The 22,708-nt window shown below is 39.0% G+C and overlaps 1 protein-coding gene across 1 annotated transcript in view; it reads left to right on the plus strand.

The window, feature by feature from the left end:
• The window catches only part of DTL (denticleless E3 ubiquitin protein ligase homolog), a 53,887-nt gene extending 31,861 nt beyond the window's left edge, over positions 1-22,026 (plus strand). Inside the window, exons 12-15 of the mRNA XM_081025995.1 lie at positions 3,927-4,016; positions 6,259-6,394; positions 16,542-17,374; positions 20,083-22,026. Of these exons, the coding sequence (XP_080882121.1) occupies positions 3,927-4,016; positions 6,259-6,394; positions 16,542-17,374; positions 20,083-20,181 (1,158 nt within the window). The 3' untranslated portion in view covers positions 20,182-22,026. The remainder of the gene's footprint in view (positions 1-3,926; positions 4,017-6,258; positions 6,395-16,541; positions 17,375-20,082) is intronic.
• The last annotated feature ends 682 nt before the right edge of the window (positions 22,027-22,708 follow it).

Genomic DNA, 22,708 nt, shown 5'->3' on the forward strand with positions numbered 1-22,708 from the left:
CACTGATAATTTTTTAAAGTCATTTGAAATCAGTTTCTTAATTAGGTACATAATTTTGTATATAATTATATTATGTATATATGTGTGTGTGTGTGTGTGTACAGATACAGTTATAGTTTTATTGCCAATTCTTGCAAAGTTCCTCCCTAGCCCTGCTCTCTAGTACAAGGTCTTTTCTTTATTGTTTCAGGGAGTAAGGGTTGAGGGGCACATCCTCTCTTTAAAGACATGCAGTAAAGATACTTGACTATTGTTAGGACCCATTTTCAGATATCTAATTAGTGGCTATGACACACATGGGTGACCCTTTCTAAATTCCAAATTCCTAGGCTGGGTCACATGTTAGTGCTGAATGACGTGATTCAGACGTGATGTCCTCCTGCCTGTCCACACATAACTCAGTGTGCGGACTCTGATATTTGAGATCCTGGCAAGCTTACTGCTCCTAAAATTGAATTTGCCTAGTGAGGTGTCTCAGTTTCTCTTTTCCATGATAAATGAAAGTGAGGTGGGGAGCAAATTTAAAAACAGTTTCACACAAGCTGAGTATCTAACCTCTTAGGTTGTCTTACAACTGCTACGTTTCCAAGGAATCAGAATTCTCTCAAGTGTTGGAATTTTTCCTACACTGAAGAGTCCATGGGCACAGGAAGACAGAATGAAAGTAGGAAGTTTTAGATCTTAAGACACAAGAGAGAATGGCCTTTGAATCATCATCACTGCCTAGAAAAGGGGAGGTGTAATATAGTTAGACTCTCTGGTACTGAGGCCCAAGACTTAAAAATAAGAAGATTTAATATTGTATATTTTTTAATTTCTTAACCCTTGTCCCTTTCTCCCCTTCCCTGGTTCATTTCTGATCTAGCCACTGAATAGTACTGAAGTGGTTATAAATAAACTGATTAGGCAGTCATTCTATCACTGACTGGCAAAACATTGAGCTCGACACTTCAGGAAGTGTAAACAGAAATAAAGATTAGATTCAGTTTCTAACTGGGCAAAGTAAGGAGATTTATTTGAGGAAAGGTGCTGATTTTTTTTTTTTTTGCGTGTTTAAGTATATACTATCTTTCGTGAGGGCTGTAAGTTAGAGCCACTCACTCCTAGAGGTACCTTCATCGTTCTAGGAGTTTAACTTTGGGATTCTTACGCCTTGAATTAAAGTCTTTAGAACAAGAAGAATGTGTAAGGACAATTTTCTGTGTTTTGAGCATCCCCAGAATGCATAGATGTAAATGTCTCTTGGATTTAATAGTCTCCTCTTCCTACTTAAAAGTAGAGGGAGGCTTTTAAAAAACTGAAATCATGTAATTATGGTAATGTTTTTATAATAACAAAGTGACAATAAATAAAAATTTATTTGAATAAAAATGAAGGATTTAAAAGCTCCCTGGGTTTTAATAGAGGAAATTAATCTTTGAAGTACTCACTAAGTATACCATTCCATACTAGGATAGTCGTAACCTGTGAAAACACTTGTTACTAAAGTTCATAAAAACTTATTGGACATTAGTTCTCATTTTAGTCCACAACAAGTCCCACCCTCCATTTTTTTAAAATTTAGATAGAATTCATATAATATAAAATTCATCATTTTAGTCATTTTAATGTGTACAATTCAGTGATTTTTTTTTTTAAGTATAATCACAATATTATGTAACTATCACCACTCTCTCATTCCCAAACATTATTATCACTCCTACCTTTTAAGAGTCACTCTCCGTTCCCCCTTGCCCTGGTCCCTGGCAACCACGAACCTGTGTTCTGTCTCTACGAATTTTCCTATTCTGGACATTGTATATTTAATAGAATTGTACAATACGTGATTTTTTTGTGTGTGTGTGTGGCTTCTTTCACTTAACATAATGTTTCTAGGTTATCATTGTTGTATGTATCAGTACTTCATTCCTTTTTATGGCTGAATATTCCATTGTATGGCTAGACCACGTTTTATTTATGCATTCATCATTTGGTAGACATTTGAATTACTCCACTTTTTGGCTTCATGAGTAAAGGTACTATGAACATTTGTGTACATGTTTTTGTTTGAACATATGTTTTCAGTTCTCCTAGGAGAGTAGAATTGCTGTGTCACATGGTAATTAATTCTATGTTTAACTTTTTGAGGAAACTTCCCCCCACTTTTAATGCTATATAAAGTGACTGGCTAATGGTAATTATTCAACAAATGCTGACTTTTATTGTCATTATTATTCCTACCTTATCATCAAATTGTAAAAAGTTTTTTCAAGGCATCAATCCTTTGTTTTTTCTCTTAGATCCTTTAGATAAATGCAGTAATGTACATATATTCTGTTGGTGGATATTTGGTTTTCCTTGAAATTTATTTTAATCTTTGTATGCACATTTAAGTTCTCCTGGGTATTATAATGCCTAGGAAACTGAGGAAGAGACAGTATCATGAAATGAAAAGCTAGAGGCTACAAGCAGAGCAAACCAATGGAGGAGAATATTGTGTTTCTACCAGGGAGTGTCTAGAAGCGAGGAGGATTTCCTTTTCCTTTTAACTTGCTGCTATCAGTCCTGCTTAGGCTTTGGGTGAATAGAAACTTATTGGGTTGGGGCCCATTAATAGAAGAGGAAGGAGAATTTCTGTGACTATTGAGATAGAGACTATCTTGAAAGTTTTTTCTAAAATACGCTACCTCTTGTGGCATTTTAGGAATAGGCCATAAATGAGACCCTTTCGGATGCTATTGAGCAAAAAGCTTCCTTTTCTGTTAAACTTTAATTAACCTAGCAAGGCAAATTAGACTCTGTCTTTTGTCTTCTTTTGCTTTGAATCATTACTTATGTGCCATTTAACCCCAGAGAGGAGTAGTAATAATTGAGTTGGATAACCTTATGAATCAGTATGTCAAAGCTCTTAACTACAATCTGAGGAATCTATTAAGTTTACTTAGTCATTCTCACAAATATTCTTTCCAGAGTCGCCTCCACTTTCTTCATATAAACGAGCAGTGATTCAGAGCCTCAGGAAAATGAAAAGAGAATAAAGTCTTTTTTTTCAAACACACATGCTAATAATGGTTTTGGGAGTTTGTACTCCATCTTGTGCTGATTAATTCCCATGGCCTCCAAAAGGGATTGACAGCTCAGTCAGACAGCTGTCAAATGCATATCACCAGTGGCATAGAGTGAGGGAAAATATGATTCTTAGTTACATTTGTAGTATTGTACAATGTGACCTGTCTTTTTATACATTAAAATGTAGCAATGCTTACTTGAAAATTCAAGATTTCTTTAAGCAAATTAACTGAAGTAAACTTTTAGAGTTTTTCTTCCCAAAAGGATACCAAAGTGCAATGTAAAATACAGTTTATATCCTTCAAAATGAAGGGGGGGTATAACTTTGGACTTTGGTAAAAGTCAGTCTTCTTTTGGAAGAAAAACTCCTGTTGCCCCAGGAGAGCTAGTAGCATGTTTCAGGCATCTTCAGGATTTAGGTCATACAGTGTTCCTGGAGGTAACTGGCTCAGGAAGACGTGAAAATGTCTGAGGTATGTAAAAACAGGACTCCACTTGAAGTGCACTGCCTAGCAGCTGAATGTCATCCTTACAATTCAGTTTACCAGCTAAGAGGTGAGGAACGATGCCAGTTTTGAATTTTAGTCAAAACATGTATAGCTAGATAGTCCTGATTTGCAGTAAGACCTGCACTGGTATCTTAAGCTCATTAATTACTTACTTTGGCTGTTTCTATTCTGTTTCCTCTGATCAATGACAAAAATCCTTTCATTGCCCTTTGAGACTCATTCTCTGAGCTCTAGTAAGGCATGTCTAGGGGTCTTTGGTGACATCCCTAAAGATCTCTAAGGCACAGATGTGGAGAGGTTCAAAGCCTCTATGTGGGAGTCCTAACACTGCTCTGCTGACTTGTTTGTTTCTTTTTCATGCTGCACTAGGTCTCCATGCCCTGGCACCCCCCGACTGTGCTCCTGGGTCATTCGCAAGAAGTCACATCTGTGTGCTGGTGTCCGTCAGACTTCACAAAGGTTTGTGAACAAATTTCCATATCGGTTTAAGAGGTAGATCATAGATTTGTAGGGTTTCCCAAGGTTAGCTTGAGAGTAATATAGACTTTCATGCTTAAAAGATCTAGAGGCCATCCAGGATCTATGTCAGCATTAATTATCTACATTCTACTTTTTTCCACCAATAGAGAAATTGTATTATGCACTAAGGAATAAGGATGGATTTCTTGGTTCCCTAGAGTTAACGTAATTAAAATTTCATTTTAAAATCTAAGGTTAGAAGAACATAAATAAACTTACTGTATATGTAGGGATTTCATATAATAGTAGCCCAAGTTCTACTCACTGTCCCGGCCCTAATACCTGTGGTTTTTGGATTATTCTGGGTTTATAGGAAATGTTACTTATGTGGAGATTCCTCTTTCTCATTTTGACATTTTGAAAGGTTTTGTTGCCTCTTGCTCCCATCTGTTTTTTATCTTCCAGAAACTTCTCATGGTTGGGTCTGCTCCTGGCATCCTGCTAGCTCTCTAGTACTGCTGTGGATTTCTTTTTATTTCTAGCTGGCTGTATAGCTATTTCTGTGCTCATCTTCCTGATAGACCATTTTGAAATCATTGCTTTAATTACCAGTAATTATATTGACGTTACACCAATGACATTTTTCCTCTGAGATTCCATGTAGCTTCCAGTGGAATACCTGCTTTTAACATGGAGTTCTGTATCTTCGTAGAATTTACAAAGATGAATGTTTTTTTAATTATTCAGTTAATCACATCACATCTTTGCAACAATATGTTGTCCTTACCTCTATGCAAAGAAAAGAATCGAGGGGTGGTAGATGAGGGTAAGGGGGATCGAATATATGGTGATGGAAGGAGAACTGATTCTGGGTGGTGAACACACAATGGGATTTATAGATGATGTGATACAGAATTGTACACCTGAAATCTATGTAACTTTGCTAATAAATTGTCACCCCAATAAATTTAATAAAAAAAAATAATAATCAATGGAAGTAGCAGGGCAGTTTACCTATAGTAATCCAATGACCACCTTTTAAAAAAGTTTTTTTAAATAAATTTGTCCCTAGCCTAGAATTAAGAAGGTAAAAAATGATCTAGCCTTTGAAATTGGAAAAATTTGGATATACTAGCTCTGCCACTTAATTATGGTGACCTTGGGCAAATGACTTTGTTCCCATTTTGTAGATTAGATTATTTGAGTACAAAGCTTTTTATATTGTGAGAATTAAATTTTAAGATAAAGAATGTAAATTGTCAGATACACAATAGGTGCTCTATAAATAATAACCCTTATTAATTGACTGTAGAGGAACTGGGGATTCCAAGCATTTTTTGGTAAGCAGTTAAATACATGTGTCTTCTTTTGGCCTCCCAGTAAGGAAAGGAAAAAGCTGCCAGTCTCTTGGGGGCCAAAACTTAAGAGAACGTGTGTTCTTTTTTTCTATCTCTTTAGTGACTGAAATAGAGAAATTATATAAACAAATGCTGGGGAACAGCTCTGGTACCAGTGGCCATTTGCCACAAGCTCTTCAAGCTGGACTTTCTCTGCCATAAAAGGCTTGGGACCAAGATCAGAAATGGTCAGATATTTTTAAAGGGGCAAAAGTTATTTTTAACTTCTTTCAGCCCAGTGAATTTGTTGTTTTCCCAGATTGCTCCTATACCTATTTGAAAAAAAAAAGATCTCAAAGGAATGGTTTCATTCCACTTGTCACAGCCTACTAGAGTTGTGGACTAAGTCTGGTCTTGGAAATGATCCCATTACTTTAGCAATAAGCCAGAACATGCAGAATTCAGCAGAAAGTCATAGACATTGAATGGCAGTGACGTACACTGATTGATCATTTAAAAGAAAGACAGAGGAAAAAGCGTATCTTAATTAAATATTTCATAGTTATAGAGAAGGTGATAAAGATAATGATCTGCCCAACTTTTGAGAATGAAATGAAATGAACCTGGTTTATAGTGGAGCTGTAGGTTATGTAAGAAATGACTGGGAACGAAAGGCATACCAGCAGGATGTATGTAAAGAAGAACTGGAGAGTCCACTTGTTTGGGAATCTGCAATGATTTCTGAAAGCAAGGATTGAAATAGGTGTTCTTTCAGATACCATTTTCTATATCCTATTAGATCAAACAATAATTTTCTAGTCATGAGCCTTTAAGACTCATCTACTTTCTACTTGGTTGTGAATCTTTGATTGAACCTTCTCAACTCCTTTCCTGGTTCTCCTTAGATTGCTACTTGCTCTGATGATAATACACTGAAAATCTGGCGCTTGAATAGAGGCTTAGAGGAGAAATCAGGAGGAGATAAACTCTCCATAGTTGGTTGGGCCTCTCAGAAGAAAAAAGAGGCAAGAGCTGACCCAGGTAAGGATCTTGTGCATTTTTCTACATTCTTTATAGTTTGGTTGGTTTAGTTCTGCAATACAGAGTGATAGGCTAGATTTGATATTGTTTTGGTATATTTTTAAAGACAAGCACTATCTTCTTGACATCTTTTCTTTTCGGTAAATGTTTTCTCAGTGCTACTATGTTTATCATCTATACAAGGCACTACAATACAGTGGTGGATTTACTTTAAAATGTTTATTGAACACCTGCTATGTGCTAGGCACTGCTCTAAGTTGCTGGGGAGTCAGCCATAAACGAAAAAATCAAAATTCCCAAAGATGTAAGTGGAGCTTACATGTTAGTGTGAGAGGCAATAAACAAGTTAAAGAAGTAAAATATGTACTATATCAGATAACAACAGTACTTGGGAAAACAGGAAAGGGAGAATGGGTAAATACGCTGTTAAAATTTTAAATCAGGTGCCCAGGGAAGCCTCAATGAATAGACGACATGTGAATAAAGGGAAGTAGTGAGCCAGGTGGCTGTTTTGATAGACAAAGCAGCAAGTGCAAAAGCCCTGAAGCAGGAGCGGGCCTGGCATATTTTCTGTTCCTCAAAGAGACTAATGTGTCTGGAGCCCCGATGGCCAGAGTGGGGAAAGGAAAGAGGGGAATAGTAATGGAAAATGAGATTCTTGTACAGTTTGGGGTTTTATTCTGACAGACAAAAAGCTGTCAGGGGGTTTTAAATAGAGGGGTATCATGATCTGACTTTTTTTCACTTGATCATTCTTACTCCTTTTTTGAAAACATTGTAAAGGGATCAGGGTAAAAGCAGGAAGCTAATTTTAAATTAAAAATCCATTGGAATAATCCAGGAAGCAATGGTTGTGACTTGAAACAGATTAGTAGCAGAAGATATGATAAGAATCTGCAAATTCTTGATATATTTACAAGGTAAGAGCCAACAAAATATGCTGTGAGATCAGATGTGGGATGTAAAAGAGATGGGTTATCAAGGATGACTTCAGGAGCTCGGTTGACCTGGATAGGAGTCACTGCAGGAGAAGCAAGTCTGGGAGGGGACAGCTGAAGTTCCGTTTGGATGTGTTGTTCGATTAAGATTATTAAATATCCAAATGAGATGTCAGAGAACAGGTAAGATGTTTAATTCTGCAATTCAGGACTGGAGTTGTGCATTTGGGATTCATTATATAGGTGGAAGTAGCTATAGATAGAAAAGAGAATAGGTCTGAGGTCTGAGCCTTGGAAAACCCCCGTGTTTGGAGGTGGAAAGGAGAAGGCACAACCAGAGAAGTAGGAGAAGAACCAGGAGAGTATTGTGTCTTGGAAGCTGAGTAAATGAAGGAGAGGGGGATGAATTTAGTTAAATGTTTTTGGCATTCAACCTGTGATGAGGGCTAAAAACTGACCTTTGGTTTCGGCAATATCGGCGTTATTTGGTAACATTAATGTGAGCAGTTTTGGTAGGAGAGTTGGTGGTCTGATTTGTGTTCAGAAGGGTGGGAGAAGAGAACATGCAGACTATAAGGACAGGAGGCTGTTCCAAGGAGCTTTGTTAGGAAAGCAGAGAAATGAAGTGGTAGCTGAAGTTAGAAGCAGTGTTGAAGTTTGTTCTGTTTTCTTTTAACTGGGAATGTAATACACTGCACGTGATTGGAAGGATCCCGTAGAGAGAGAGGAAGTTGATTTAGGGAAATTTGCTGGAGCGATGCCCTCAAAGTAAGTGTGAGGGGATGATAATTTATACGCAAGTGGAAGGGTAGGCCATTGCCGGGGCTGTGGATGATTCATCCCTAGTAATTGGAGAGAAGGCAGAATAAATAAGCACAGTGAAGGTAGACGGGTTGATGGGCAGAACTTGTGGAAGTTTCCTTCTGATCTGATAGCTTCTATTTCCTTAGTGACATTAGGAATCAGGATATCAGCTAGGAATAAATATGAAGTGGCTCAGAGATTTGAGGAAAATCAAGTCCGAAATAGTCATGTAGAGAATAGAAGAGCAAATGAACCATGAAGTGGGATTGTTGGGCAGTAAGAGCTTGAGGCCAGCAGTCATTCACTGAAAGCAGTCAGCATGGCTGTATGTCTGCTGCACAGGTCCAGGCACACTGTAAGTGGACAGTTGGATTTAACCAGGGATGTGGTTTATACCCACAAGTATGATGGAGCGAAAGGAGGGGCCAAGGAGCTATGACTGACTACAGGATTTAAAGTGGGTGGGAAGGGAAGTGAGGATATAATGGGGTTGGGGGATAGTGTAAAACTGGTAAGATCAATGAATGGAAAATCCCCTGGGGATGGACTGTGGTTGGAATTTGAGTCCTAAAGGGAGTTGGGAAAAAGGTGGTGACTGAAATTGAAATAATGGCGGATTTGCAGATATTGGTTATAATAAGGTCAAGGAGTACGTGGCTTAAGTGAGTGAAAGGACAAGGGTCAGGAAACTGAGGAACAAGGTATTGGCAAAGTCACGAATGTGGATTTTGTAACAACCATGGATTGACACAGATAGTGATGAGAGTGACAGTGAAACAAGAGCAAAAATTGTCCAAGCACGGTTGCCAGCCAACAGGGTCCTGATGTTATCAATAGCTAGACAGTAATAAGCTTGAAATTCAAGCCTAAAGATTCATTTTACATTAGCCATCAAGGCCTAAGGTAGTGGGACTTGAAAGTGAGACAATATATATTCATTTTTCTAAGACATTTATTTCGTCTTGTGTAAGATGTAAGCAGAACTAGACTCCAGAGGGGTCTTTTAATCTAAGTCTACTTATGAGCATGTAAAGTCTTTGATGCCTTTATTTTTGGTTTTTGGTTTTTGCTTTCTTTAACATTTTTTTATTAGTGTTATAGTTGAACAAGTCAACTAGTTGTGTAAGGGTGAGTATGATAACTGGCAGTCCCCAGACACTCTGCCCTGCAGGTCCCCTTTCCCAGAGCCAATCATTTTCAAATCTTTCAGCTGATTCTTTGATATGTATGTCTGTATCTCTAAAAAATGTTTGTGCTTTTCTATTTCTTTGGGGGTTTTTTTGTGTGTGTTTGTGTTTTTTGTTAAGTTTTTGTTGTTTTGGTTTTGTTTGTTTGTTTGCTTGCTTGCAGTTTTCAACATTATCTATTGACTTCTTACTTTGTGAGATGAGTAAGCTCTCATACCTGTGTCCCCACCACCACCAAACCTCTGCTCACTCCCCATTTCTCTGTCTTCCCAAGACAGTGTCATAATTTTAGTTAGATCAAGAGTTATTATTATTATTATATTTTCTATTGAGAGTGTAGCTCCGTGGTAAACTGCTGTTACTTTTTATTTTCTGTACTTTTCCCCCCTTGAGGCTTTTTTTAGAGATTTGTCAAGATATATTCACATACCATAAATTTACCCATTTAAAGTATACAGTTCAGTGGTGTGGGGACAGAGTCCCAGAGAGCAGTTTCCAGGCTCTCGGCCTGGCGTGGGAAGGTGCTAACTCGGGTGGTGAATGACCATCAACTGTGATTGGTTGACCATCAGCTGTAACTGGTTAGCCAATTGGCTACTGATGTAACTGTGGGGCTGCGTTGATTGGTTGGTTGGTTGGCAGAGAAGTGAATGGCGGACTGCGGATCGTGGGGCTACTACTGCGTGTGTCTCACCCGGCTGCCAGAGAGAATATACTGGTATGACTCCCCTATCTATGGCTCCGTGGGTGTTCCTTTTTGGCCTCACCATGTCCTGCGTTCTTATGTGGGGAGCGGGACCAGAGGCCCCACAGGCCGCCCCACATGACAAAATGGCACAGCGAGCAGGGTCTCCCGTATGACAAGTGGTCTTTTATATATTCAGAGTTGGGCTGTCATCAACACAATCTAATTCTAGAGTATTTTCAACACCCAAAATGAAGGTTCCAGTGTCTCCATATCCTTACAATTGTTATTGTTTATCTTTTTTATTTTAACTTAACCATCCTAGTGAGTGTGTAGTGTGTAGGGATCCCGTTGTGGTTTTGATTTCTATTTCCCTGATGATTAATGATGTTGAACATCTTTCCATGTACTTATTGGCCCTTTGTATATTTTCTTTCTTTTTCCCCACCCCCTTCTTCCGCCTCCCCCACCCACCTACCCACCCACTCCGGTTCAAGCCGTTGTTTCTCAGTCTAGTTGTGTAGGATACAGCTCCCTGGCCCAGGCTGGTATTATGAGTCTTGCGCTTCCCCCGGCTGAGGCAGTCGGTCGGCCAGTCGCAGCAGCTCACAGCACTCTCGCTGGCTGCCAGCCACTCATGGGAGTCACCCGTCGCTCATGGCAACACACAGTAGCTCATGGCATGGCAGCCTGCAGCAGCTCATGCTGGCTGCTGGCCATTCACACTGGCCACCGGCCGCTCATGGCGGCCCACGGCTGCGGCAGCTCACGCCAACTTCTGGCTGCTTATGGCAGCCCAGCTCCAGGGAGAGCTGTTGTTCACATTCTTAGCTGTAGAGGGCATAGATCACTGGCCCATGTGGGAATCCAACTGGTGACCTCAGCGATAGGAGCACGGCGCTCCAACCACCTGAGCCACCCGGCCGGCACCTGTATATTTTCTTTGTGGAGAAATGCCTGTGCAGATCCTTTGCCCATATTTTAATTGAGTTATTTGTCTTCTATTGTTGAGTTGTAAGCGTTCTTTATATATTCTGGGTATAAGTCCCTTGTCATATAATGGTTTGCAAATATTTTTTCTCATTCTGTAGGTTGTCTTTTCACTTTCTTTATGGTCCACAAAAGTTTCTAATTTTGATGACTTCCAATTTATCTGTTTTTCTTTTTGTCATTTGTGCTTTTGATGCTGTATCTAAGAAACCATTGCATAACCCAAGGTCATTAAGATTTATTTATGTTTTTCTTCTAGCTAGGAGTTTTTTTATTTTAGGGCCATAGTCTATTTTGTGTTTATTTTTGTGTACTATATGAGGTTAAACGACCCAAATTCATGCTTTTGTTGTGGGTATCCTGTTTTCTCAGTATCATTTTTAAAAAGGGCTATTCTTTACCCCATTGAGTTGTATTGGCACCCTTGCCAGAAATCAGTTCACCATAAATCTAAAGGTTTATTTCTGGATATCCTTATGGTAGTACCATATTGTCTTGATTACTATGACTTTGTAATAGGTTTTGAAATCGGAAAGTCTGTGTCCTCCAATTTTCTTCTACTTCTTTTTCAAGATTGCTTTGACTATTCTGGGTCTCTTCTACTTCTATATAAATTTTAGGACCAGCTTGTCAGTTTCTGCAAATTAGCCCTCTGGGATATCAATAGGGATTGCGCTGAATCTGTAGATCAGCTTTGGTAGCATTGTCATATTAACAATGTTGTCTTCTGATCTATGTACATGGGCTACCTCTCTGCTGCCTTGTCTTTATGTGTACTTTTCTCTCCCTAATTTTGGAAAATAGAAAAGAGAAGAATCATACGAGGAAAAGGCCATCAGTATTTCTACCACTCATACGTAATTTTAATTACTATTTTGAGGGTTTTTTTTAGATTTTTCCCTTACCCATAGCGATTCTTAACAGAGTCATAATTATATATACATTTGGATTTCTTGGGAATTTTTTTCACTGAGCATGATGTTGTAAGCACTTTCTATGTTATCTCTGCAAGAAAACATTTAAAATAGTCCACTGACTATGTGTTCCATAATTTACTTAGGTACTGTCTTGTAGTTGAATATTTTGTTTCTAATGTTCTGTGAAAATTTTTTTCTGAATTTTGGGTCCGCCCGCTTCCATTAAAATAGATTCCCAGAGATGGAATTTCCATGTTACTGGCTATAACCATTTTAAGATTGTTGATTAAAAACCTATTTTAACTATTTTTTTTTTTTAGTATATCATTAATTATACTTAGTTTTGGAAGCCAAGTCACAAACAAAGTTACATATATTGACCAAATTTGGACCACAATAATCACAACAACATATAGCTATTATTGAGTACTAGCACAATTGTTTCAAGTACCCACTTCGGTTATCTCGTTAAATTCCCCAAACAACTGAAACTGAAGCTCAAGGAAGTTACACTTGCCTAAGATAACACAGCTATGAAGTTGAAGTAGAACCAGAGTCCAGCCCTCACAGCCTGACTCTGGGACACATACTTGGAAGCACTCTGCAGTAGAGCCCAACACAGCAAAGCTAAGTTCAAACTAAGACCAGACCAAGGCTTATACCTAGGTTTCTCCATTTCTGGGTGATGTTAGAGTTACTCTGAAGAGCATTACCGGGCAACAACCCTACGTGAGTGCCAAAGGCTGTCATACTGGCCATTCAACCCTGTAAGCCGGCTTCTAGCAACAGGTTGCCTGTTGCTGCTAATCACACTGCCACATTGAAAGTTATGGTCTGCTTTCTCAAGCTTCTCATGGCCACCCCAACCTTTCATTGCTGTTCTGGACTGCATATCTTCTCTTCTGGCCTTCTTAACACACCTACTGGAAGGCTTTAAATCCCAAGGCACAGCCCCTTTTTCCTCTGCCCTACTTTTCCTAGCTAGCAACTGCTCTATGGCTCACTATTGTTTCGCTGTTTCAGCCAGAGAGCTCATAGCAATGTCAAGGCCAATAGTTCTCAAACCTAGCTATGCATCAGAACCACTTGTGGAGCTTTTTAAAAGTTTGTGTGTCCCCAGAGATTGTTCACTAGGCCTGGGGTTCACTAGGTCTGCAAATGAAAAGATTCTTTCCTTTTGAAATAATAACTGGGGCCAAGTACCTGTATTTTTATAAAGCTCTGAGTCTGGTATGCAGCAAGGATTGAGAAACTCTGGTATAGGCATTATTGTGTGACAAAGATGATTATCCTTATCTCAAAGAGAAGGAAACTTTACCCGTTTTATCTCAAGTGCTTGCTGCAGTCACCTAAGTCAGCAAAATACTTAGTCCTTTTTCTTTTCTTTTCTTTTCCTTTTTTTTTTTTTTTTTTTTTTTTTTTTTTTTTTTTTTTTTTTTTTGATGTCTGGAACCCCACCCTTATCCTTCTCAGCAAGAATGAGATTGAGCAAACATTGTTTATAATCCCTGGCCAGGTACATTTTAGGCACTACACCTAAAAATGGCTAAATCATCATCACCTACACGAGGTGCTCGCTGTCTAGTCCAGAAGGCAGATACAGAAGCTACAGTACATTATAAATAATATTATTCCTAGCTGTATAATAAACAAAAGGATATGAGAACCCATTCCGAGGGGACAGAAGAGCTCTATGGGACAGGAGGAAAGAAGTTTGTGAGTGAACATTGTCATCAGAGCCTGGAAACATGAGGAGAATTTTTGCCTGGCAAAGAAGGGGCAGACTTGGCACGAAAACCACATGAACAAAGGCAGAGATGTGACCGTGCACAGCTTGTTCAGGAAGCAGTGAGCAGTGTCCTGCAACAGGATCCTAAAGTAGCGTCCCGGGTTTCCCCAGAAATAAGGCCGGTCTTACATAAAGTTTTGCTCCAAAAGACACAGTAGGGCTTATGTTCAGGGATGTCATCCTGAAAAACCACGCTAGTGCTTATTTTCCTGTTAGGTCTTATTTTCGGGAAAACCGGTAGTACGTGATAAGCTTGAAAAGGTAGGGCGAGGCCAGATGGCAAACCCTTACGTAGAAAGACGCCGCAAATTGACTGATTATTAGTAAGCTTTCTCTAATTTCTCAAAGGAATTGACTTTCAGGAAGACTATAGGGCAGTAACCCAGTCTATGCTACTGTGTCATCAGATCTCAGGCAGTATTTAGGGTTAATAGGGGTTGATGCGCTCAAGTAGATGAAGTGCTAAATGTCACGCGTGCCATGTTCGGACCTATAGGCCAATATGGTGACATACTGCCCAGCTGGTAAAAAGAATGTAGTGCACCTAATTGTGCCTATATGAAGAGACATAAAGAGAAAAAGATAACACTGTTCAGAGATAAGAGCAAATTGTAGGATGTGTATATATATAATAATCCATTGGGTTTTTTTCAATGTATGATATACATATACCTTAATGTGTGCTAACCGGCACATAGAAAATTGTGGAATGCAAATTAGAGTGAAATGAGAAAGTTTATATAGAGGACTTTTTACTTTTTACCACATTGCCCTCTGCAACTGAAATTGTTTACTATGAACTTTTGTTAAGTTTTATAATCTAATTACTGTTTTAAAAAAAAGATTTAAATTTGACCCAGAGTTTTGTTCATCTTCAAAGTTAACAGTCTTCTCTTTGACCCCCATGGTCTACTCCTTCCTTAATTATAATGTCTTGAAGGAGGAAGAAATGCCCCAACTTTCCACCACGTCAGATTTCCTGCTGACCTTCAATAACCACTCAGATGTCTGCCACTCAGGTATCAGCAACTTATACAGAGGGTGCCAAAAAAATGTACACACATTTTAAGAAAGGAAAAAACTGTATATTAAAATTGTAACACTCAACATATACCGGTAACAAAAGGTGGATACAAGTCACATGTATACACCCCTGGTACATCTGCTTTGAGCCTGGCCCAGCTTTCCCTTCTCTTCTAATCCTGTCTTCGAATCTGCATGTTGTAAGACCCATACTCTTTTAAGACTTTCCTCCCTACCTACACTTCAACCCACTTGATGGCACGGATGAATAGGGTCTGGCAGTGACTGTTGCCCTGCACTGAGGAGTGAAACAAATGAAAAGTTTCTTTCCTTTGGAGATAATAACTGTAATGATGCTCTAGAATATGAGTGTGAGGACTGTCACCAGACACTCCGTAGACAGGTCCCTGTCACCAACTCCCCTGCTATGGTACATTCTAACAAAATGGGTTTTCTGGTAATGATCTTTATTGAAGGAGCAGTATCATTTTGGCCATCTCTAAACATATGGTTGATGAGAAAAGTTGAGGCAGAAGTCATTTTAAAGACTTTCTCTGTCATAAGGCAAGGCTGCTTGAGTAGTGAAAAGCACAGGATAAAATTTGCCAGGTGACTACCTGAAACTAGTACTTGTGAATCTTTATTCTAACTAAAAGAGAGACTGTATTTTTATGTCAGCCCATCATCCTAAGTTCAGTTGCATATAAATGCAATTCATTTATCTAACTGAATTAAATATCAGAGCTGAATTAGATATCAGCTATAATTCAAAGAGTTTGTGACTGAAAAATAATAAATAGATGCCTTTTCCTTGTTATTTGAAGACAGGAACACTACTCCAGAAATCTAGAAAGTTCTGAAGGAACGTGAGAAAATAACAGTGTTTTCTGTGGCGGGGCCTGAGGGAGAAGCTAAAGTTTGTAAGAATTTGCCTGGAGTGCTTGCCATTGCCTGTAAACAAAGGACAGGACAGAGAAGAGTTCTATCACTGTTGAATTTGCTTTGAAAGCAAGCACTGAGTTTCTGAAGTTCTTTGACATTCTTTGGCTTGTGGAAAATAGGAGCCATATGTAAATTAAGGTAGAAACCACATGAGGCCTGATAACCTTAATCATTGATGGAATTACTTCTTGTGGAGATTAAAAACTATCTCTATTTAGCAGATAAGGAAACTGAGGCAGAGGAGGTAAAGGGTTGTGCTTAAGACACATAGTAGGTGATTGTGCCAGATTTTTGATCTGTGCACTCCTGTGTAAGAGCCTGTCTGCCCTGGCATTGCTCAAAAGTACAGGTAGGAATGCTAATAGCAACCTTCCTTATGAAGACAAAATATCATTAGCAACCTAAACGTCTTACTGTTTCCTTAGAATACTTTGTAGCTATTAAAAGTGATAATATAAATCTGTACTATTAGTGTGGGAAATGTTAAGAAGCAAGTTACAAAATAATACAGGTATATACATTAGGGTCTCATTTTCGTATAGAAAAAATTGAGGTATATAATATATATCACATGTACAAATATAGGGAAAAAGGCTAAAATGGTTTATCTGGATGATTTTAAATTTCTCTTCTTTTAATTTTTCTATATTTTCTAGAGTTTTACAAGTATATGTTTTATGATGTGTGTTTGGGAGGCTGGCAGTTAGGAAAAGCAAAGGAAATTATGCTAGGAGTGTGGTAAGAATCAAATGATTTATGTGATCTCACTGGGAAGTCAACCCTTGGATGATTTAGTTAGTGTCATTTTCCTTGATTCAGGGATTTTCTTTGGCTTTCACTTCTGATTTTTGTGACCTTCTTTTCTTTTTCAGTAACAGCGACAAGTAGCCAGAGTACTCCTGCCAAAGCCCCCAGAGTCAAAAGCAGTCCGTCTATTTCCTCCCCCTCCTCAGCAGCTTGTGCTCCAAGCTGTGCTGGAGACCTCCCTCTTCCTTCAAATACTCCCACGTTCTCTATTAAAACCTCTCCTGCCAAGGCTCGCTCTCCCATCAACAGACGAGGCTCCATCTCCTCCATCTCTCCCAAGCCACCCTCATCTTTCAAGATGTCCATTAGAAACTGGGTGACCCAAACGCCTTCCTCATCACCTCCCGTCACTCCTCCTGCTTCTGAGGCCAAGGTCACACCGCCCAGAAAAGCCCTCATTCCTGTGAGCCTGAAGGCTGCCCAAGCAACGGCTTGCTCTGAGTCCAGAAACAGAGTGAAGAGGAGGCTAGACTCGAGTTGTCTGGAGAACGTGAAACAGAAGTGTGTGAAGAGCTGCAGCTGTGTGACAGAGCTGGATGACCCAGTAGAAAAGCTTCACTTGGATCTGTGCTGCCTCACTGGTAACCAGGAAGACCTTGGGAAGGACCCCGGAGGCCCTACCAAACCAAGCAAGATGGAAGGGGCCAGTATGAGTGTCTCGGAGCCTCCTTCTCCTGCCAGTCCTTACACTTCAGAAGGCTGTGGAACACTACCTCTTCCTCTGGGATCTTGTGGGGAAGGGTCTGAAGTGGTAGGCAAAGAAAATAGCTCCCCGGAGAATAAAAACTGGTTGTTGGCCATGGCAGCCAAACGGAAGGCTGAGAATCCATCTCCACGGAGCCCTTCATCCCAGACCCCCAATCCTAGGAGGCAGAGCGGGAAGACTTCTCCGGGCCCGGTGAGTCCTCCGTGGTAGGAAGGGGGCAGGTACAGATCCCTTCTCGGAAGTCAGGTGCCTTTTTTTTTTTTTTTAAGTAAATCTATTTGTTCCTAGGGTTGCCAGATTTAGCACCTAAAAATACAGAACAAATATTGCATGGGACATACTTATACTAAAAAGTTTTCATAGTAAGTTATTTGTTGTTTGAAATTCAAATGTAACTCGTGTGTGCTGTATTTTATCTGGCAACCCTACTTACTCCCATTAAAATCACTTCTGTCAAAATCCATACCCCTCAGCCCTGTTGCTGATTCAACCAAGCCTCCTCATTCTCTAGGACAGGGATGTCCAAACTGCGGCCCACGGGCCAACTGCGGCCCGCAATCCATTTTTAATTGGCCTGCAGCAAATTCCAAAAATATATTTAGTTTACTTAAATAAACCAGGTGAGGCAATACGTACTTCACCTCGAGTGAGGGGCCCGGCTGTGTGTGTATTTTACCGCATATGGCCCTTGGTAAAAAACGTAAAAAGTTTGGACACCCCTGCTCTAGGATATCAAGTCAAAAATAGCTTTCCTCTTCTTTGGTTGACATTATTCCCTCTGCCCCCTTTTCTTATCTCCCTAGACCCCTGGCAACCACTTTTCATAGACTCCCTGTCCTTTTTACAGAAAAGCTATCATTGATGGGCAAGTTCCCAACATCTATAAATAGATTTCCAGTTCGTAATGATAGTTTATAATTATTTAAAATAAAGTGAAACTTAGATATTTACAAAGCAATTTAAGTTCAGAATCGTCTAGATTTTAATGATTATCCCCAATCTCTTACAGTCAGCCATCTTGCTCACAAATATTTTTGGCAACTCACCTATATGTATACTTTTTTAAACATTCAGCTTAATTTTATTTATCTTTTTAGGGCTCATATTTTATTGGTTGATAATAATATTTGAGTTAAATAATTCTAAAAACAGATATTTCTGGGTGGCTGGATGGCTCAGTTGGTTAGAGAGCGAGCACTTAACAACAGGGTTGCGGGTTCAATTCCCGCCTGGGATGGTGGGCTGTGCCCCCTGCAACTAAGATTGAAAATGGTGACTGGACTTAGCGCTGAGCTGTGCCCTCCACAACTAGATTGAAGGACAACAACTTGGAGCAAATGAGCCCTAGAGAAACCCTGTTCCCCAATATCCCCAATTTAAAAAAAATAATTTTTTTAAACAGATATTGCTGGCAGAAATAGGTTTCTGAGCCTTGAAAAGCAAATGACTCATGATAATGGTGGAGGCAGAAGTAGCTGTGAACGTTGGGTGAGCTGTGGGCACCAGTCAAAGGAAATAGAAAGCTTCGGTTCATCAGTCGTAAGTTAAGGGGAGGTAGGTTAGGGAAGTTTCATAGTCCCTCTTGCTGTATGTTAAGGAGAAGATGGTAGAATGATTAAGATCCAATCCAGGAGTCATGATCAGTGACGTCTGCCGTTTTAAAAGGCAGAAGGTGGACAACCTTAGACAAGTTCTTGTTTAATAAGTGTTCATATCACCCACCTACTATCATGAAGCCCATCCCATAATTTTAGGAAAAATAGACTAGATGTATTTTAAAGATTACTTTGAACGTAAACTGCAACCAAGACCTTGCTACAGAACTTTTTATTTTAAACACACTAAGGAGAGTTTCCTTTCTTCTCAAAATTATCACTATCTGCTCTTTGCCCATGGCGAAAATTTCTGTTTTTTCAGGGGAGCTGATCTTAGCTATGTGTTAGCATAAAAGCAATTTCAATGAAAAACTTTTTTTTTACTAATGTGCAAATCTTAGAGTCTTTAAAAAATGGTGTGCTGGTCCAAGACATTTTGGGTTTTAAACAACAAAATTCAACTGAGTAAATCTGCAGCTCTCATCAGCTTTATTTAACAATTCATGAATCAGGCAGCATCCCTTCTAGCAAATATTAACAGAAAAGAGCCCCTAAAAGCTATGCAAAATGAAAGACTTTTAAAGACAGAAAAGGGGAAGGAAAAAGAAAGTTAAAAAAATGTATTATTTCAGGCATGGTCACCTTCCCTTCGGGAAAGGCAGGGGGTCTGTCAGATAGGTTACCTCACTGGTTTTGATCAGGAAATTCCAGATTGACTGGTTAAAGGTTACTACATTCCTGGGAGAGGCTGAAACTGCAGTTTGGTTATATATTGCTGGTCTGTGTTTGCTGAGGTGGGGCTTAGCACACGTGGCTCCATTTGGAGCCTGTTGTCTCTTTTTTAACACTGGTTTTATCATTTCAATCTTTGAAGCTAAAGTTTCTTTAAAAGAGTTTTTTTTCTTTATGTACATGGCGATAATGTAGACTTCTTCAGAAGAGGGTGGCACTGCCGTTTGAATACCTATCTTGTAAATTTGGGAGGGTGACTTACTCATTTATTTCAAAGAGGATCATAATTGTGACCTCTTTGGTTCCTATTAGGTTTAACTGGTGAATATTTTCTGTTCACATGAAAAGTCCCAACCTTCCTTGCATACTTACGTCTGTTAGATTTTTACTATCTTCAGTACAGATGAGCCAAAAGAGACATTGTCCTCAAAGTATTGGGGACTGAAAGCTGGCTGACTAAATAGCCATATTGTTAGGCATCCTAAGTTAAAATACCCTTTAGTGATAACTCGCCGGGGTAACAGGGGAACTTTGTCTTAAAAAATCTCTGAAATCTTAACTTCCTTCTTCTAGGTCACTATTACTCCCAGCTCCATGAGGAAAATTTGTACGTACTTCCATAGGAAGTCCCAGGATGACTACTGTAGTCCTGAACAGTCAACAGAATTATAGAGCTAATCTGAGTAAGTTAACTGAACTTTGGCCTATTCAAACACGATAAAAATACAAGTGACTCTATACCTCTGGTCTTTAAGAAAGCTACCAGGTTTTTTTGTTTGTTTTTTTTTATTGTTAGAGACAATCCTTTCAACTCTGAAATGTACCTAATGTGGTTTTACTACCATAGTATATACACAGCTTCCTTGGGATGAATGCTGTATTTAAATTTCATAAAGCAAATCTGTCACTCTGTAACATGTTGAATAAGTAGTCTTCACTTTTTAAATTATGCATCTTCTCTACAATAATGACATCCCAGCTCATGAGTCCGAAAACAAGATTTGTCTCTTGTTGATCTGAGACTTGCTATGCACAATGTGAAGTGTGGGCAGGCCGCAGCGGGGCCTGTCCGAAGGCCAGCTGCTGAAGACGTCGTCTGCTGCAGACTCCTGCAGCTGTGCTGCCTCAGACACGTGTCATTTCATTGAAAATATATAATCTTTTCACTATACTTCTTTGAGGATTTTTAAAGTTTGTCTAAAAATGCGATGTTCAGATACGTACATTTATGTTGATTCAGTACGTGATTCAGTGATAAATCTCGTAAGTTAAAATTATTTTAAAAGCAGTCAACTCTTTGGAGAAAGTAGGACACTAAAAACCTTCATTTGTCTTTTTCCCCTGAGTATATCTCCCACATGAGATTTAAGTTCCCCATATTTTTTGCTAAGCAATCTACAATGTTACCAACCCATTATATTCTATTAGAGGTTATGATTTTTACCATTTACGAGAGGAACGTGTTTATAAACTCAATAGTCATACACTGAAGCTGGGGTTTCAGTTGAGTCCTCAGTTCTCCAGGGGCTGCAAGTTTTTTAAAAAAGTCGTCAGATTTTAAGAAAAAGTAATGATTTATTGATATTATAAAAGAAGGTATATCTGAACTGAAAATCCACAACCTAAAGAATAAATCTTAGTTTTAACTTGCTTTTTTTGGATTCTCTTCATATACATCGAAAGCAATGACTTTCTAGTCATGGCATTTTCTCTTGCTATTTAATAGAGTGTATAGACGGACTCGGTAATGTGCAAAATATCTTGAGCATCACCTCCCTTAACCAGCAGATCATCTTGAGATGAACTGTTTTATATTTTCCCCTTTTGTAACCTAATAGAAACAAGCTCTGTGTACTTGAACTTGGAAGGGGTTCCAGTCATGAAGCTTGATTCGTTTTATCCATGTCCCTGAGGACTGTGTAGACATTATTCATATTTTTGTCATAATTTTAAAATCTGTTCTTAATGATAACTCTTTAAGTCCTTGGATTCTTATAAGTTAAGCTTGTAACAACCAGAACTGCAAAGGGCAATTAAGCATGAGTTCTCCTGGTTAATCCAAGGAGAACAATAATAAAAGGAAACCATAGAATTGCTGTTTCAAAACAAACTGTACCGTAGCTTTAACTGAATATTCACGAGCTCTACGTATATTTGGTGTTTGCTTTATTTTTTTTTTTTTAGTTCACTGTGGGAAGGTGTTATTTATGACTAATACCTGCCAATAATGCTATATCTCTTTCTTGATTTGAAAGAATCCTTGAAAAAGAAAAGGATAACTAAAGGAGATGATTCTGTTCTTTGTATCCCTGCACATCTCCTGATAGCTCTACTCAGTGAAATTAGGGTAAATGTGGCTGTCAGAAGCTGCTGAGAATCTACTGGGTGTAACATGTCCCACTTGGAAAACTAGTACTTCAAATGGGTGCCAAAGGTCAAATGTAATGAGATAATAATTATCCCTGTTTGTGTCAGTATCAGACGTTAAGCTGATCTGGAATAATAAAGCCTTTTACCTTATCTGATGTCCTTTTTTGAGCTTTTTGCATTAACCTAGAAGCAGTCTACACAAAAAGTAATCAAATCCCTTCTGCTTGTTCATTGAATAAAATTTGTTTATTCCCAAGGATATGATTTAGTTCAAGCTGAAAGAGGTTTTAATAAAATACATCTTGCTTAGTCAGCCTTTTAGCGTTTCAGATGGCTTGGATTACTTGAAGGAGGGTGGAGTGATGTAGTTCTTTTTCTAAACTAGTATTTCCAGCCCAAGCTTTTCCATTTGAATGCACTCCAAGCACTATTGCTAGGATGCTGGATTAGTTTCCTTTGGCTATTTCAACACAGGCCCTTAATTTACTTTTTTCAGGGTTAAATAATTAGTCCTTTAAAATGTGTCTTTCAATCTTGGCTACACATTTAACTGATGATAAATCAAGACCATGTGCAGCTAACCCTGTTAGACTGCCAGAAGGTGGTCTCAGCCCACCACCCCCATCCCCAGCCCTAAGAACTTAAAACTTTGCTAATGAGACTTTTGGGGCTCCCTATATAGGAGGCGTTTTTTAAAACCTCCACTGCGTGATATGGATGCTTGGAGATGACTTTTTTTAAGAGTGTTTGTGTTGCCTTAACCCCCAGCTTGAATTTAGCCTGTGGCTATGACCTCTTCCACTAGGTCACTTATCAGTTCAACATTTGC

This window comes from Rhinolophus hipposideros, assembly GCF_964194185.1.
Source record: "Rhinolophus hipposideros genome assembly, chromosome: 19".
In the NCBI taxonomy this organism is placed as follows: domain Eukaryota; kingdom Metazoa; phylum Chordata; class Mammalia; order Chiroptera; family Rhinolophidae; genus Rhinolophus; species Rhinolophus hipposideros.